The sequence below is a fragment of the Crocodylus siamensis genome, chromosome 5 (genome assembly GCF_052110815.1).
Source record: "Crocodylus siamensis isolate JL-2025a chromosome 5, ASM5211081v1, whole genome shotgun sequence".
Taxonomy (NCBI): Eukaryota; Metazoa; Chordata; order Crocodylia; family Crocodylidae; genus Crocodylus; species Crocodylus siamensis.
The window spans coordinates 131,947,873-131,965,995 of record NC_143399.1 but is presented as its reverse complement, the minus strand read 5'-3'; the positions used below and the strand labels follow the sequence as shown (position 1 = coordinate 131,965,995).

General features: G+C 40.6%; 2 protein-coding genes across 2 annotated transcripts in view; one reads left to right on the top strand and one right to left on the bottom strand.

The window, feature by feature from the left end:
* Positions 1 to 1,410, bottom strand: part of KIF15 (kinesin family member 15) — a 56,334-nt gene extending 54,924 nt beyond the window's left edge. The window contains exon 1 of the mRNA XM_090050400.1: positions 1,320 to 1,410. Coding sequence (XP_089906526.1) covers positions 1,320 to 1,338 — 19 coding nt within the window. The 5' untranslated portion in view covers positions 1,339 to 1,410. The remainder of the gene's footprint in view (positions 1 to 1,319) is intronic.
* A 38-nt stretch (positions 1,411 to 1,448) lies between these two features.
* On the top strand, positions 1,449 to 17,836 carry KIAA1143 (KIAA1143 ortholog). The gene is made up of 3 exons (XM_090050401.1): positions 1,449 to 1,669; positions 3,622 to 3,772; positions 16,065 to 17,836. The coding sequence occupies exons 1-3, from the start codon at positions 1,451 to 1,453 to the stop codon at positions 16,277 to 16,279; spliced, it is 585 nt and encodes a 194-aa protein (XP_089906527.1). The 5' UTR covers positions 1,449 to 1,450; the 3' UTR covers positions 16,280 to 17,836.
* The last annotated feature ends 287 nt before the right edge of the window (positions 17,837 to 18,123 follow it).

Genomic DNA, 18,123 nt, shown 5'->3' with positions numbered 1-18,123 from the left:
GCAGCTCCTGAACCACCCAACCATAACATATGCATTTGTATCCACTGCCACAGACCATACTGATCTCTGATTAAACTATGATCACATGAGATATTGGCAGACCATCTACATCATGGGATGCAATATCCACTGTCTCCTGTAGATGAAAGGATGCCAAAGCAAGCTACCATCTATATAACCAGGTTAAATGCATCATAACAAATATCTGTAAGGCCCCCCTAGCACATAGTGGCTTAAGTCTGTACTTTGGCTTCAACAGCAGGACTTCCTAACAGCGTGAGGGAGAGGCTCAAGACTGAAACTTATCACCTCTACTACATCAACCTGCTTCCCAATGAAAGAGTCCCAGACACACTGCGCTGGATATCTCTTGATTAACTTGAGGACACTGAAGCAGCATACTATGCTATGAACTTACAAAAAAAGCCAATGCAACTTTCAAACGTGGTGCATCAAAACTGCAAAATTACACAGTGAAAAATGCAATAGTGAGATGGTGAAAACACAAGAATGAAAAATGCAGTCAGGAAAATCAATCATGGCTTGTGGACAGAGGTGATATCTTTTATTAGACCAACAAGATTTTTATCAAAAAAAAAATCTTTAATTGCAAGCTTTTGGGCACAAACACCCTTCATCAGGCATCAGAGAAAAGACTGTCAGGGAAATCAGAAATGTGTATATAATGAATGCATGTAATTGATAGAAAGTGAATTACTATTTATTAATTATAAGCATGTGTGTATACACATAACTGATAGTTTGAAAACGTATATGCACACATATGTGCAACTGATAGCGCTAGGAAAATTATTAGGGAACATGTATGTGTAACTGATTGTTAATTAAGATGTGTGTGATGAACTAGAAAATTAGTTTTCTCTCTCTCTGGCTTACACCTATACACCCACCCTATATCTACATATATACATGCAGACGTACATGCATAGGCACGTATATAGGTGTAACCCATCTGGATCAGATGGGATGGACGGTACATCCCGCTCGCCGGCTCCCGACGCCCAAACAAGTAGAAACCCACCCGAAGTGAATGAGGGGGTCAGTCGCTAATGGGACGGCGAATCACTGAACTAACCCGATCCTTCCTTTCCTGCGCAGCAGATGCGGGGGGAGGAGGGGCGGGAGCCTGGGCAGACCGCGACGCAGCTGCTTCCCGCCACCGCCCCGCTCTCACCTTCTCCCTTTGCTGGAGCCGCCCCCCCAGGAAGTGACGGGACCCGCCAAGCCCCCCCCCGGGTCGCTGCCAAGGCGCGGGCAGCCCCCACTCCCCAGGCCGGCCCGCTCCGCTCCACCGTCACCTTTGGTCCCGGGCGCCATGGTGCTCGCGCCCGGCGCGACGCCGCCGCTCAAGATGGCGGCTGGTTCAAATTTGGCGCTAAGCACCAGGAAAAGCGGAAGTAACGTTCCGCCAGGAAGCGGCCTTTGTCACATGACGAGGGGCAGCCCACCCCAGCCACTGTCCGCCCTGCCCCTCTCCTGGCGGAAGTGCGTCGTCCATGCTGCGGCTCGCGGGCCGTTCCCTCGAGAGGCGGCGGCGGCCATGAGCAAGCGGGACCAGGTGTCCTACGTGCCGCCGGCCGAGCCTGCCTTCCTCAGCCGCTTCAAGAAGGAGGTCGGGTACCGCGAGGGGCCCACGGTTGACACCAAGGTAACGACCCGCCGCGAGGCCAGCGTGACGTCACCTCGACCTCCCCATCAAGGCGGTAACGTTGAGGCTCCGCCCCTGAGCGCGGGTGCACCGCCCTCCATGGCCACGCCCCCTTCTCCCTTAGTGTGAGGTGTCAGGTCCCCCCCAGGGGCGGCGGGAAGGGCCCAGCTGCCTCCGTCCAGCCCCCAGTACGATAAATATTGTATTTGCACTTTATTTTCAACCCTGGTATAATGCATTATCGATAATAGTAAAAGTGTTCAAAATGCACCATAATTTTTGAGGCAGCTCATTGTTGCGGCCTATGAAGAACCCAAGTTGCTTTGAGAGAGTCTTAACCAACATCTGGGTTTGCTGTTGGTGTTTTTTTTGTGAGTAATTGCCTCAAAATAAAGAAACGCTTTAAGTTTAACCCAATTCTCACTCACTCACTGTTTGCTGACGGTAATCAATATAAAGTAAATAAGACTTATTTGCATGCTTTTTTTTTCAGGGTATGATAGTTTTTCAGGAAATACGATCATTTCATATTTAAGACCTGGCAACACTGCCATCCAGGCTCCCTGCAGGGGTTGGCAGGCAGCAGGGAGAAGAGGCTGGTAGGGTGCTTTGAGGCCCCCCCCCCCCCCGCCACACATTATATATATTATGCAATTCATGGGTCATTGCGTGATAAATGTAGAGTGGCTGCCCTTGCTAGGTCCTTGTTGCGCCCTATAAAGGTCCATAGGGATTTAAAAAGAGATAGCTGAACCCCCAAGGCCTGGAATAGACTCCCTCCAGAGGTGGTGGGAGCCTACTTATTATGGACTCTTTTAAGAAATGTTTGGGCGGTTATCTTCTTGGGTGATATGACCCCAGCTGACTTCCTGCCCCTGGGGCAGGGGGCTGGACTTGATGATCTTCCGGGGTCCCTTCCAGCCCTAATGTATATGAAGCTGGCCCCCAGGCTAGTGCTTGAAATGGCATAACAGCTTTCTAGATGGTTGCTGTCCAGTTTTAATGGTTTAATGTGGGACAGAGCCGTTATTGCCATGGCCCTTGCATAGAGGCCCGCAAAGGACAAAACTTCAGCCTCTCGCATAGGTTAAAGCAGCGCTTCCCAGGAGGTTGCCTTGTCCTTTCAAGAGTGCCATGGGGCATCACGCAAGACTAGCACTGTTAGGGGTGCAAGCATGATTTGCAAGAGAAACCTCGAGATTTCCCCCAGGAATCCATTTGTGTTTAAACCATCCCGATCTTGGGGAAGAGGGTGGGAGGGGAATCTTCCTAAGCTCTTTGTCACAGAAGAATGGCTCTGTTATGTTTCAGGAGCCAAAGAAAACCCAAGTGAAAACAAAGCCTTGGCATCTTCCAAGGGGTGCCTCGAACCTAAGAAGGTTGAGAACTGCTTGAGTGAGTGCTGCATCAGCTTACATCTGGCTGGAGTGGCCTCTAAGGTCCTGTCTAGCTGCTTGTGTTCTTAAGCACCGTATTAAAGGGTACAAGCCTGCGCTGGGATAACTGGAGAATCCTTGGTTCTTGGCTTGAGTTACCTTTGTAGTGTTCTTGTGATGGTGAACGTCTATCCTTTTCCTAATGTTTTTCTGAAGCTTTTCTAGTGTGTCTGAACCACAGATTTCTGATTGGACATCAGTCTATGTATAAATGTCAAATAAGTGGAATATATATCTTGTCTTAAGCAGCAGCAGTTCCAGTTGTGTTCATTTATACAAGCATCTGCTGCTTTCTAGCCACTAAAAAGATGGGCATCTGCTCTTCTAGTGTAAGATTTGACTATACATTTGTGCCATTTGAGTATTGCATGTTGGGAAGGCTTGACACTGTCCTTATGTCTCTCCATCTTGAGCTTGCTACAAAAGTTGAACCAGAGGCTAATCTTCCCAGTACTGTTTGCTTAGGAACTTTGGTTTGGCATGGTCATCAGAATTGCTTTTGTTTCTCTCATGTAGAGAGAGCAGCTTCCGGTCCCTGAGGAAGATGATGAGAGTGGTAGTGACAAAGAGGATGAGCGCCCACAAGTGGTAGTGCTGAAAAAAGGGGACCTGACTGAAGAAGAGGTACTGAAAATTAAAGAGCAGATCAAAGATGCTTCAAAGTTAGGTATGTACTTTAAAACAAACACTGAATCTGAAGCTGCTTGCCCTTTTGTTTTGTGTGTGTGATATATATGTTTGTGTGTGAGCGTGATTGTGTACACCCACACACACCCACACACCCACACACACACACGGACAGGGAGACACTATATGTATGGAGAAAGAGATTTGAATGATGCATGTTTTATTTTCTACAATTTCCTGTGACCTGTCACTTACTGTTCAGAATTCTTTGTGTAAATAACTTATCCCAGAGGTTCCCAAGCTGAGCTCTGTGGCCCACAGAACAGTTCCATAGTCTCTAGAGACCCAGCTAATACAATCATGCTGGTTCTCATTTTTGTTTCCAGCTGTGAGGAATCAATAAGCTAAAATTACTGTGTTTGTGTGAAATTCATTTTGTTGTTCTCCGTGAATAATCTCTTCAGTATGTCTTTCAGTTTTCATCTTCTGTGTTCTGACGTATTTACATATGAGCATAGGAAAAACATTTCAAATACGAGACTAGGACCATTAGGTTCTAATTTTAAATCCCTGGTTGACTGCTTCTCTACTCTGCAGTGTTAAAGGATAGTTGATGAACATGCCAAGTTTTTGTTAGGCCCAACAGGGGCAATAAACTTATAGGAAACTGCCTAAAGAAGATGGGAAATGAAAGCAGTCAGTGATAGCAGTAACGGGCATAGCTGGTGTGGAGATAGGGGAGTAGGGAGAGAGTTAAAGGAATTTAGCTTGCTAGAATGTGGAAATGGCCAAGATATATCTGATCACACAATTCTTTTCAGTCTTCACAACATTGAGTACAACTGATGGGGACTTCCCATTCTAACTACTTTAAATGTGAAGTTCTTGAGTCATATTTCATATGTGGTATTCAATATCTGGATATATGTGTTCCAACATGCGTAAATTTGAACTGGTAGCAAATAAGCATTCAAGTGGCTGGGAGCAATCGCACTACAGTTCTTTTTATAATAAAAACTCCATGAAGTTTTAGTAGTGAGTTTGAAAGGAACATGAATCTTTTCAAAGTGCAGAAATTGACCCAGACTTTAAGATCAAATGTCCCACTTAATTTATGTCTAACATTAGTTTTTCTAAAAAGAAAGCTGAAACATTCTTTGATATTGACAACACTGCCTTCAACATAGCAAAAAATGCACGATATAAAGAAATTTAATTCAGCCTGAGCACACTTTTTCAGACAAATTTTAACTTCTATGTATGTAACAAGACACTGCCACTGATGAAATGGGGTAAAAGAAATGAACCAATAGTCACATTAGTACAAGCTGGTTGGCTGAAGGTGGGAAATGATACAGTAATGACCAGGGATGCTGGTTTCAGCTGTGTCAGTTTAAAAGCATGATAACTTCACAGCTAACAAGAAAGAAGCAAAATTCAACATCCTGCCTACAATCAGACACCATCAAGTAATGAGGCTGCTTCAACCTATTGTCTGTGCCTACTTTGCATACTCAAAGAGCAACCTTTTTAAAAATAGATTGTTTTACCCAGGGGGACTTTACCATCTTTTAACTCTCCTGTGTAAGATGAAGTTTCATTTCTACCTGGGAAAACTTTTGCAATTTTTGAATTCTCCTTTGCCTGAGGAAGGGTGTTTGGGTCCGAAAACTTGCAAAGAAAGAATTTTTTTGCTGCTATTTAGTTGGTCTAATAAAAGATATTTTTTCTACCCCAAGAGTTTTGTCTGATAATGATGACCATGAACCTAGATGCAGTATTTTTTCTTGTGTTTAATACTACTCCCAGTTCTAAGTGTGTAAAGAAAACCACAAGGAATTCTCCTCAACTTGTTGAAGAGTCCATCCAAGAATGCAAAGAAGAAAATGGCAAGGGGGAAGTCTTTGTAAATAGACAATAAATATTTGGTGCGATAAATGAAATGAGGAAATTTTATGCATGTGGTTATGTTGGACGTCTGAGATGTGACTATTCAGCCTGTTATTCAGATATTGTCAACAGGGAGCAAATTTCTGAAATGCATCATGCAATTCACAAAGTTCTCCGCAAGCATTAGTTACCTCATGGTGTATAAGCAGGTGTTTCATTTCAGATATTTAAGTTTGTTGTCCTGTTTTAAGTATTTGTGACTATACAAGATTCAGTGCACTAAACAATCCTCCTCTCGTCTCCCCAGCATCTGCAGAGGGTAGCAATGCAGCTTAGAAGTGCTATTATGTAAATACCTGTACAGCTTGTGTGTTAATCCCATTTAAAATCTGGGACAGTCAGGACCAGGCTTTTTTTTTTTTTTAAAGAGGCACAAACCCCAGGTTGTATTAATTAAAACTGTTAAGAGTTGCATCTATATGTGTCTGATAATGATGAATATTGAAACATTGGAGAGTCTGTGTCGGGTGTTTCAGTCAAACGTTGTCAAAAGAGGGCTACATAGAGAAGCACTGAAATAAAGAAGATTTCAGAGTGACTTAACAGAATACAGACCGACAATATTACTGTTTCAGTGGAAATGTCTTGATTTAATTAACATCAAAGAATGAAAACTGCTTAAGGACAAAACCAAAAAAAAAAATCCAAAAAACCGAATATTTTTGGTGTTTAGCCATGTTGAATTTTCCAGGTGCCAAGTGTGTAAGTGGAGCCCAAAACCAAAAAAGAGGTTAACATAGAACTGCAGGAATTAAATTTCTTTTTCTGCTGTTTTGGTTATCCAGACTTCTAGTACAAATTTGTGCTAGTGATACAAGTTGTTCCTAGTACATTTCAGCAAAATATTGGAAAATTACAGAAATAAAAATCTGAGAGAGAAGAGAACAATGAATTTTTAAAACAGTAGCAGAATTCTGAATTTTTATTCCTGTCCAGCAATTCTGGAATCTTTTCTTCATACAGTGGGCACCTATACGTGTGCTCTGGGGGTGTGGAGAGGGTGTGTTTTAATTATAGCAGCTCTCAGGAGCTGCTCTAATTAACACACCCACAGCGTCTCATGTATTCAGCATCCTGTGTTTCAAAATAGTGGTGGGAGCAAGCTCGTTTGAACTTTAAAGTGCCCCTGCTACTTTTTTAAATGCAGGGATGCTGAATATACAAGATGCTGCAGGCATTTTAATCAAGTCCACTCTGACGCATTCTAATTGGAACATGTTAGAGCACATGTAAAACTGCCCATTAAGATTGGATTGGTCAGTATTTCACAATTGGTTAACTGCTTAAAATGCAAGTGAGCATGATTTACTTCCAAAAGCCAGGTGACAAAGATCAGTATGCTTACCTGTTTAATATTCTTAGAGGGTCCATCTCCCGAACTGCAGACTCTTCAATTTTCAGAGTGTTCACAGCTTTAGGCTTATTTAAATACACATTTCACATGCTTTATAACATTTTTTTCTTTCAGTTCTGTAAAGCCTGTATAGATTTTATTAGAAAAGTAGATTCTGTCTCAGGAAAATGTTAATATTTTAATTAGCCTGGAAAAGTGGTTGCATCTTTCACACTATATATCTTCTGTAGAACCAACTGCTCTGGTAGCCACAGAAATTGTAAATGATCATATTGCGAAGAGAAGTGTCCTGCAGTATTGTGTCTGGAAAGGGATGTGATCTATTAAAGTCCAGCTGGAAAAGTCCAAGAATAATTTATTTCCCTCAGTAAGGAGAATAACAATTTGTGTAGAATGAAAGTGCACTGGGGTCAGATTAAGGCAGTGGTTTTTCAACCTTTTTAGGCCCTTGGAAAATACTAGCTCTTAACTTTCACTGTTTTTTTTGACTGTGAAAAAATACCAGAGAATTTTTTCTGTTGCAAAAACCTCAGAAAGACCACAACAGGTCAGAATGTTTTTAACACTATAGATTCCTCTTAGAAATCTTTGGGTTTCTTGTACATCATGTGTAGCTGCACCGTGTTAATATTGTGCATCAGCCTTAATGGGATGATAAGTTTATCAACTGTTCATGGCACACTGGTTGAGAATCAGTGGTTTAAATAATCTCTTTCACACAGGATCATTAAAATTGAAGGATATATGGTATGCAAACTCTGCTGTACAGTTCTTCCCATGCTGCTCAGCCATCAACTTCAGTACCTCTGGTACACCACCCTGGTTTTTTGATATCCAGTGTTAAATCTCACAAATGACTGTTGCTGTGGCAAACTGTTTTTGGCGATATGCAGGCAGATGATAGTGGGGGCACAGAGTGACTAAACTTTGAGGACTGATAGTCTCTTATCTGTGTCTCTTTTTGTCCCATGCTGTGGGCCCTTTCTCTTTGCCTGCCAGTTGAGATATGAACAAGTACATCTGCCTTTGCTGTGTTCGCTGATGGCTAGAATATATGTAGATATTTGTTTTTAGGAATTGGCTTATAGGTAAAGTAGATATTGTATTAGAACAATGGTCCAGGGCAACAGCAAGAGTTAATTTATTTTTAAAAGCATTTTGTCACACAGTTTCACAGCCTTCAGGGAAGACAGGGTGTCTGCATCCAACGGATATACATATCCTGAGAAATTGAAAACATCCTAATTTTATTTTCATAATAGAGATAGGCCTGGCTCCAGTGCCCACATGCAAAAGCCCTTTGACTTTCTGGTTTTGGGAGAACAGACCAAATTAGGAGGACACCTAATCTTATACAAATTAGGATGTATATATGTGATAGATTTATGAAAATAGGATTTTGGCTGATAGACAGAATGTGCGCAGTGTAATGACCACAGGGAGACTAATTAGTGATGCCCAAAGATGGAGAGTCATCAGAGAAGAAAGTATACAAAAGGAGGTGTTTTCAAAACAGTGAGTGGGCAGGTGGCATCAGCCCCCTGACCTCCAAGGTTGCTGACGTGGGACACTGAAGCAAAGAACCTCAAGGTGGTGTTTACTTACCAGCTGGAGAGACTACATGCCTTATGCATATTCTGGGCACTGGGGAATTTTGTGCAATGTATGTTGTAATAATCTTGCTTGCTTTGCCTGCATTGGTCTTATTTCCTATCACTGTATCAGTAAAATTTGCCTATTATCAACTGGAGGCGTTTTGGTCTATCTGAAGGTTGTGCTCACCTGGAGCAAGGTATTGGGGCTGGGTTGTGAATCAAGTGGCAACATTCATGTGTGGTCACAGTGGGAGCTAACAAAGGTGGGGCTAGCATGCTCTGCTGCTGTGCCAAGGCCCATATAGGAAGGTTTTCATGGAAACATAGATGTATGTATTGGATTTCAGTTTCCTGCTCATCTTGATCCTTTGTTCATCTCTGCCCTACCAACCTCATTTTTAGTTAAAAGAGTTCTTTGTAACAGAAGTATTGGTCTGTTATTTTTCTGTACCCAAAAATGATGGATAACTAAGCTGGCATTTTCTGAGGGAACCCTTAAGTCTAAAAAGGTTGAGAACCGTTGTTCTGTACCATTTCATTGATCTGGCAAATATAGCTGTTTAATGTCCTGTTCTTACTTAACCACTTCCTGAGGGACAGTGGAATTTAGTAACTATATATTAGCTATAACATTAGCCTTTTGTAAATAGAGTCTTGGAGAGCTCTTTAGTTAGAATTTAAGCTTTTAAATGGAAAAAATCAATAGGAAAGTTTTATATTAATGGAGAACTTGATAGAAGCTTTTAAAAAAAGTTGCCATATTTACTAAAAAGCCTTTTTTTTTCGTAGGGTCGGAAGGGACCTGAGCAGATCATCGAGTCTGACCCCCTGCCATGGCAGGAAAGAGTACTGGGGTCAAACAACCCCAGCAAGATGTACATCTAGCCTCCTCTTAAAGACCCCCGGGGTAGGAGCCGGCACCACTTCTCTTGGAAGTTGGTTCCAGATTCTAGCCGCCCTGACCATGAAGTAGCGCCTCCTGATATCTAGCCTAAATTTTGCCTAAATTCTCTCTCACATATCTTTCTATAAAGAAGTACTGTTAGTTCAGAAGTAGTAAAATTGGCTTTATGAGAAATAGTTTCTGATTATGTGCAATTTTAATTGGTACAATATACTTTCTGCCAGCATTCATTATAATCTCTAAAATTGATTTTTGTGTTGCTTTTCTAGTGTATCTGGCCTGTGGGGCATTATGATATATATAGATGACCAAAACTTGGCAGTAAGTGCGCTTACTCACTGAACGTCCTTTAATATTATTCCAGACTTGTTCACTTTGCTTGGCAGAAGGGTGACTGCAGCCTCATCTGTCTCGTTAGAGCATCAGAGCATCTTTGTTTTCCTAACAAACTTTTTAGCACATTAATGCCCATGCTGCTGTCAAGTTTGTATACAGCAAGTGGCTATATCAAAGCCATTTTATAACTTTGAGTTAAACATCAGTTTAAAGTAAAAATTCAGCATATCTAACTGCTGTCCTCCCCTTCAAAATATTATGGGTTGAATTAATTCCTTAAATGAGTGAGACTGGATACCATGCAAATGAAAATTTTCTTGTCAAGATATCCCATTATAGTTCAGTGGGGCAAGTACAGAGGAAGGAAAATAAAGCAGGAGATCTGTTCTCAGTCGGAGTGAGAAATCTCCGTAACAGGAATATATTAACTGTTGTAGTATGACTGATTCCAAGCCCCTTGGAGTCAAGGAAACAACTGAGAAATTCATCAGTCTGGTACAAAACTTCTCCATCCTTTTAACAACACAAGTTGCACATTTTTAAGGGTTTGTGCTTACTACAGTTGCCAGGAGCCCCTGCCAATTTCTGTGAGTTTTGTTTGTGTTGCCGTGCAAATGACCTATGCAAGCAAAAATTGTCTGACTGTATGCCCTGCTCCTAAACCAAAAAAAAAAAAAAGACAATGAGCTAAATATAAAAAATAGTTCTTTCCCCCACTCATTTTGTAAGGTATAAGTTTGCTGCAAGAAAGCCAAGTAAAATTTTCATGAAGTGTTAACTTCTGAATTGTTACTTCTTAAATGTGGAGTTTTTAGCTCAACTTTTGAATGCAGGCCTTTTAACATATGGAATTGGGATCCAGGCAAAAATAAAAACAAAACCCAACAACAAAAACTTCGGTGAAATTTGGTCCTTGTTTTGGCTAGTAATCCTAGCATTTTAGGTGATTTTTTTGTTTTTTTGGTTTTTTTGTTTAGTTGAAGAAACTCTCTTTCCTGTTCGCACTTTTTCCAAATCACTTAAATAAGACCATAGCAGCCATGTATTCTCACATGATTCATTCTCTGTCCAGTACTGCTGACACATTTGAATTGTCAGTACAGAGGTGGTCTGCATCCATGGGTGTAGAATTTCCTAAAAGGGGATATGGCATATTGTCCTTCAGACCATCGGGTGAATGGCAGTTAGGAGTGTTTGAAGTGCTGGCTGAAGACTCCAAGGAGCTGGGGAGGAATCAGGTATTTGTAGGACAGGGGGACTATGGTGCCATCACTGCCACTGCCTCCAGCTGACCGAGACATGGGGGGAGACCCAGAGTTCCTCTTCCTGCCCTGATCCAGCTGTGGTCTTCAAGGAACAGCTGCACAGAGTGCCAGGCTTAGCCAGGGACAGGAGTGGTGGGACACAAGTTCCTCTTTTCAGCCTCTGCTCCTTGGCCAGTACCCCTCACAGTTTCCTCTGCTGGATAGGAGCAGGCACTGGAAGGGGGAACCTGCACGTCATTGCTGCTGTCCCCGACCAAACCCATCACTCCATGCAGCTGCTCCCTGGAGCCCACAGCTGGAGTGGGGCAGGAGAGAGTGCTCACCTCCCTTCTGTCTTGGCTCCCTCACCCTTTCCCTTGTGTCAGCATCTGCTGGAGACAGCAGCGGTAACAGGATGCATTCCTCCTTCCAGCATCTGTTCCTGGCCAGCACGGATCACAATAGGAAGCAGCAAATACAGAAAAACGTGCCTTTTGCTGCCACTGCCCCCACAATACCTGTATGGCTGCAGCCTGTGAGTGAAGTGGGGCAGGAACTGCTCAGGGGCTTTCTCTGCAGCTGGGTCAGCTGGGGATGGCAGCAGCAGTGGAAGTAGGGAGTGCCCACACTGGTGCGCCCTTCCTGGATCCTCTCTTGGAAAGAAGTACAAAGGTATATTGACTTGCCAGAAATTATAATCAGAACTGGAAATTGCACTTGTAATTTTTGGTTCCTTATTTTCTCATATTGCTATATTTCTCTGTTTTATTATATAGAATGTCTCCATTGGAAACTACAGTATGTTCTCTGGTATCCAGATTGCTTTGAAAGCATTTGCCTAAAGCTGTGCAGATGAGTGAAACTGCAAAAGGTCAAAGTCATCTTTCTTAACATGTCTGATTGGTTTATGTAAATAGATCCCTTGTGATGTCAGCAAGGAAATCTGTTGCGTATAGTGTAATATATTACTGGAGTGCTAGGTTGCTAGTTACCAGGCCGCTTGTAATCGCTGCTTATTTTAAGTTAAAGCTACCAGTTTGCCATTGAGATAACAGAGGATGTACTGTAGTCAGATTGACATTATCTTATCTAGTTTGTAAACAGACTCCTGGAATGTTCTTACTAACATCCACAGTAGTGACATTACTGGAGGAATTGCAACAGATCTTGGATGTTATGTTGGGAAAACAAATTGTGGTTTCCCATTTAAGATACATTATTTAATTTTATCAAACTGTTGGCAGAAAAACAGTCACCACTGCAGTTGCACTGAAGCAGTAGTAGTCTGTCATATCTTTGCCTATCTAAGGAATACATTTCTCGCTCCTTCACTACTCTATATCAATTATATGTTTGGTTTAAACGCTCATGAAATAAGTTGGTAATTCTCCTGCTTCGATTCACATTGAGAATCAAAATGGTATAACCAATTTGATTTTCCTTAACATGAAAATAATTGAGCAATTTTGTCCTTATTAAATGCTTTATGCATAAAAAAGTTGGTATAGTCGCATGATTTAATGGGGCAGTTAACATTTTCGTCAGACGGACACCTGCTTTCTCTCCATGTAATGTTTAAATAGTGAATTTCACCCTGAGACACTTCTTATGTATATACTCCATTCAGCATGATGTAACACCTTCTTACTTAAGCCATTCTGTCCCAGGAACTAAGCACTTGTCATAAAGGTAAGGATCACAAGAGTACATTAATGGCAATACCTTGTTATAATGCTGCAGCAGCAGCAACATTCTAATGAGCTGTATCCTCATAGCTGTGCCGACACATATATGTATACTGGTGTGCATAGAAGCCAGGATCCTTCAAGCACTTTACATACATGCATAAAAAAGTATTTTGGGCAGATCAGTGTTTGCAAGACTGAGACCATAGATTAGTTGTAATGTCCTGCTGTGGAAATAGGTATTTTTTTTAAATACAAGAAACCTGTATTTCTTAAAAGACTATAGCTTTGTTTGCCAGATGCAAAAGTAATATTTCATTATCAAGCTTTGGAGATCAAGTGCCTAAGCAGGTAGATGGTGGTATACAACCATAACATAACTTCCAAGGGGGATGATATAGTCTGTATTTTGTTAGTTTAATGGCATGGTATGTTTTGTTGGAAACCTTACAAAATTTTACCCACCCTCCAGAACTGTACTGAAATTAGTCTTAAATTGCCTATTAAATATAGGGCAAATTAGTAAACACTGATACATAGAACATAAACTTTTACAGGCAGTCCTCAGACTTACAACACAATTGGTTCCCGAAAACCACATCTTAAGTCAAAACATTGTAACTTGGAACCAATTTTCTCGTAAGAAACAATGTTATAAATGGGGGATTGATAAATGGGGGATGTATTTATATTGTAAATAGCAATCATATTGATTTGGAAGGACTTGTTTGAGGTGACTTTGCTGGACTTTATGAAAGGCTCTTGGCTGGACTTTTTGAAGGGTTCTTGGCTGGAGTCTTTTCAGGAGTCTTGACTGCAGGTTTTTCTGGAGTCTTGTCTACTTTCTTACAGAAAGTGTCCAAGGAAGTTTGGATAGATGTTCTCCAAGGAGATGAGTGGCGCAGTGAACTTGTTCACTGGCGTGGCATCTCATTGGATCAAGCGTTGCAAAGTCAAAACTGGCATTGTAAAGTTGAAACAGGGTGTCAGTTTATAAACATTGTAAGTTGAGGACTGCCTGTATTTAAAAAAAATCATGATTGGTCTGCTGATGAACATACTTACATTTGACAAGCTTTATAGAAACGTATATACTATTCCAGTAAGTTATCTGAATATTTTCTTTTATCTGTAATGTTTTAAGAATGCAAAAGCACTGTTCTTCCAAGAAAAAAAGCTGCTTAGTTAACTTATCTCCTGCAGAAGTGCATGGCCATATTACCAACTCTTATAGAAGTCATTTGCAGAATGGGAGATCGTAATTCTTAAAGCTCAGGCTTGTTCCTAGGAAAGACTTGTGAAGGTGAGAGTTTACGTAAGCTTCCCTTGATTTTTTTTTTTTTTTTTTTATCACTTAAAAGTGAGGTCTTGGTCTGATCTGTATGGATGCATACCTGATTTGGTACCTAAAATACTAACATAAAAAATGTAATGTTTTTTATAGTTAGAACATGTTCTGATTATTGGTCAACTTTCAAATATGTCTTTATGATGTTTTCTGCAATAATGCTGATTAAAAAAAATAACTTCTGCTGCAGATCATATGTATTTAAATAAGAAAGGGAAGGGGAAAAAAATCCCTGAGTGTTGATATTATAGTGGCATGGAGGTCATTGTTAAATGGGAATCAATAAACCACAGCTTTGTCAAGCAGTACTATTGTCACCAGGAAGTTCCTATTGCAAAATTGATTTTAGAACAAATTTTTTTACTTTGTTAAAAAAAATGTATTGTGCGGGAGAAGCACTGGTTCTTAAATGCCTTTCATCTACAAATCATGTAAATTGCAAGCTACTGCAGCAAGAGCCTTTGCTTCTGATTCATTCTTTTATCAGAATGTTTCCGTGATATGTTCATGTAGTAGTTCTTCTCTGCTTCCTTGGCAATGTCAGAATATCTCCCTCTTATTTCAGGTGCACACATCTTCCTTTTCACATCTGGATGAGTAGAATTCATGTGTTCAGCATGGTGACAATATAAATGCACCTACACCTGGCACCTAGTGTAAAAAATGAAAAGACAATAGAACATTGTTGTACGTAGAAGAAGAGATGGTAAAGGTTTGGGGACTTTTTTTTCCCCTTAATCATCTGAAATTAGCAATGGGACAAAGTTAATAGAAGTAAATTGAGGATACCTTTCAAGATAGGTATTTAGCCCTTTAGAGATGTAGATTGTGAAATATTGAAGACAGTATTATGTTTTTGCAAAAGGTGAAATGGAGGTTGTCCTTTCCTTCTACACGTGTGGAGCTAGATCATGTGGAAGCAGTGGTGGCTGGCTCTGCCATCTCCCTTGTTTCTGCCCAGGTGGTAGGGCATTGACTGTCACCATCTCTCCTTCTTTCAACTACAGTATGTTAGAAGGTTTTCTTGGGTTTTTTTAGTATTGTGCTTTGTAGGTGTGTGACAGTTTGACGTTGCAGCTTTGGAGATTCCCTTGGTACGTGATTGAATCCAGTCCCCTACATTTGCAGGTTATGGCCTATGAAGCCTCTTGCAGTCCTGTGTTCCGAAAGCTCTGGTTGGTGTGAGTAGGATAATTACAGCAGCCATGAGAGAAGGGATTTCTCAGGCTATTAGATGGATGAACACCACAGAGCAGTCCTGTTTTTCCTCAAGGTTAAGTACAGAGAGTCAAAAAGTCTGAGGCTGAATCGGTTCAATGTTTGCAGGTTAATCTAAGCTGCATAAATTGAACCAATAAGCAAATGAACAGACATTCACTTTTGATTCTGGAAATGAGGCCACATGCTTGCAGTGGCCCAGGCCAGAAGCTGGGGGGCACTGGAGAACGCCCACCATGTGAGGGTGGTTCACAAGGGACATTTAACTCAGTCGCCCAGCATGCCAGGATGCTTTAACTGGAATCTGGAGGGGATCTGGAACATGTTCAATAAACCGATTTAACCCAAGTCAGTTAAGTCTGATACTACATCCATTCAGGTTTATCTTAAACTGGTTTTGGCCATTTTGAAAGAGGTTTATGTGCACTGAACTTCTGTTGTCTTACACATTTGAACCAGTTTCCAATAATTTATACCATCTTGTGTGTAATTTCTGTCCCTAGCCCAAGAGGATTAGCTCATGATGTTTTTACAGCAAAACCTTGACTTCATTTTGGTGAACTTTAATTTATTTTATTTTTTTCGTTTGTTTGTTTTTTCAATTTCTAGGGTCTTGTGTCAGTTTTAGTTTGGGGAAAAAGAGACATCACCATGTATATGTGACAGGCAGTTCTGATTTTTGCAATCCTTATTTACAGATGAAGAACCAGAACCTTCTGATGGAAAAATTGTGTTCAGGAAGCCATCAAAGCGTCCATCAGAAGAGAAGTTTTTGGGCCTGACTGCAAGTTCAAGTAAGAAGATAAAAGAGTCAAGGAAAAATAGGAGCGAACCAAAAATCTCTCTGAATGCAGCTAAGCAGATAAAAAATAGTAGCCTTCTCTCATTTGATGATGAAGAAGATGATGATTAGTAGTTGTGCATGTCTGAGTCTGGTTCTCTTTCAGTTGGTGTAAAATAATTACCATCAGAGAAATGCAATATAAAACTGGTGGTTTGGATGCTATTGTATGAGCAGTATTTTTGGACTGCATTTTAAAATAAAACTTAAATGTATGTGTAAAGTAAAATCCATGCAAATGGCTGTTTTTAAGATTCCACTTTAGTAGTAAAAGATGGAAAACTCATCAATATGTTTGCATTTGTGAGCCAAATATTTTAAAGTCCTGCTCCTCCCCCCCCTTTTTTATTTTCTTTTTAATACACACCAAGACCTGAGTTAATACTATTGCAGGGGGAGTTTGTCCAGTTAGAGTTCATCTTCCTAACATCCAAAACTATAAGGACTTCAGTAGTTTGCTTTAAGAACTAAAATCTTTGACCCTTACTTAAATAAAACTTGGATCACTTTTTTTTTTTTTTGCCTCGGTGATCTACGCGAGGCACACATCATGTAGCTCTTACTCAGGACTCAATACCCAGTAAAGCCATGAGTTCTAACACATCATCTGCCTTAGTATCAAGTATGTTAAATTTACTTGATGGAGCTTTTTTGTATGTGTAAGGGTTACAAGACTGGGTCCGTTAGCAATTGTGTTGGCTTCTTCATAGGGCAGACTGCAAAGAAACCCAGTTAGTCCACCTTGGATACAGTGTGGCTGGGCTTAGTGTTTGGAAAAAATACTGGATGGAAAATACACTTAGTTGTAGAAAGTTATACATGTACTCATGTGGGATATAAAACAGCTTGTTTTAAAAGACTGCATTTAACATTTCAGCTATTAAAAATATTTTTGTCTTGTTTAGCATGGGAACGTTGTAAGCAGGATATGTTTTGGGAAAAGCTTTTATTTTAATAATGTGAGATACAAAGGGTGCAGACGCATGTATATTTGGAACTCTTTCAAAAGAGGGCAGCAGCTTTGATGTTTTATTGTGTGTGCAGGAGCAGAGAAGTATTCAAATGTAGAAAAACTGCTCCCACGATAAGGCTGGAAGTAATGTTAAAGTTAGAGCTGTTCTGTTACATTTTGACTAGTTTTTATCTAATACACACATACCAATGATGCCTTTTTGAAAGGTTCCCAAAGGTTTGAAAGGGTTTCAGATGTTTGTGTGTCCACACCCAAAGTCAGTCAGACTTGTTGGCTGTGGTGATATCAAGTTTGTATGTTCTGCTGTCAAGTAGATGAGCACCCTTCTCTGGGTTATAGAAAAAGGACATGCTGAAATTTGAAAATAATAGTGAAAGCTGATGTGGTTTCTGGGGTAGAGGAAACAGCTGGTACATTACCCTTTGACACTGTTTGGAAGTACTGTGTGTTCCATAATCATAAGTAAACTGATAGGAGACTGTTGTGGGATTATGGGATCAGAGGCCATGAACCTGTTTCATTATGTGACAACATGCAGAATGAATGTGACTGTAAAGCTTCATCAAGGAGCTGAACTGAAATTGCTGTGTGAGACAGCTGTTCTAAGTTTTATTTTTGTTAATATTGGTATTAAAACAGTAAATGTGATAAAGAAACTGATCTTTAGTGTATGAATTATTAGTCATCAAAGCGTATTTACAAAAGATTTCAATAGATGGAGCAGGGTTTCTGATCCATTCAGATATGAAGCCTTTTACACTTTTGGGACTTCCAGGCAAGTGAAAATTATTGCAGTTTAAACTATAGTTTGAATATACATCACAATAACTGCCCTGCTGTTAATTACATGAACTCAGTGCACATTAAATGTAAGGTAGTCTGCTTCTCTGTAAAAGAACAGATGTATTGTCAGAAATTAAAACCAAATCTATAATCATATTAG

Coding starts and splice junctions, on each gene's coding strand:
- KIAA1143 (XM_090050401.1), top strand. CDS start 1,451: ATGACGAGGGGCAGCCCACCCCAGCCACTGTCCGCCCTGCCCCTCTCC. Junction 1,670..3,621: donor GGCCCACGGTTGACACCAAG/GTAACGACCCGC, acceptor TCTCTCATGTAG/AGAGAGCAGCTTCCGGTCCC. Junction 3,773..16,064: donor CAAAGATGCTTCAAAGTTAG/GTATGTACTTTA, acceptor CCTTATTTACAG/ATGAAGAACCAGAACCTTCT.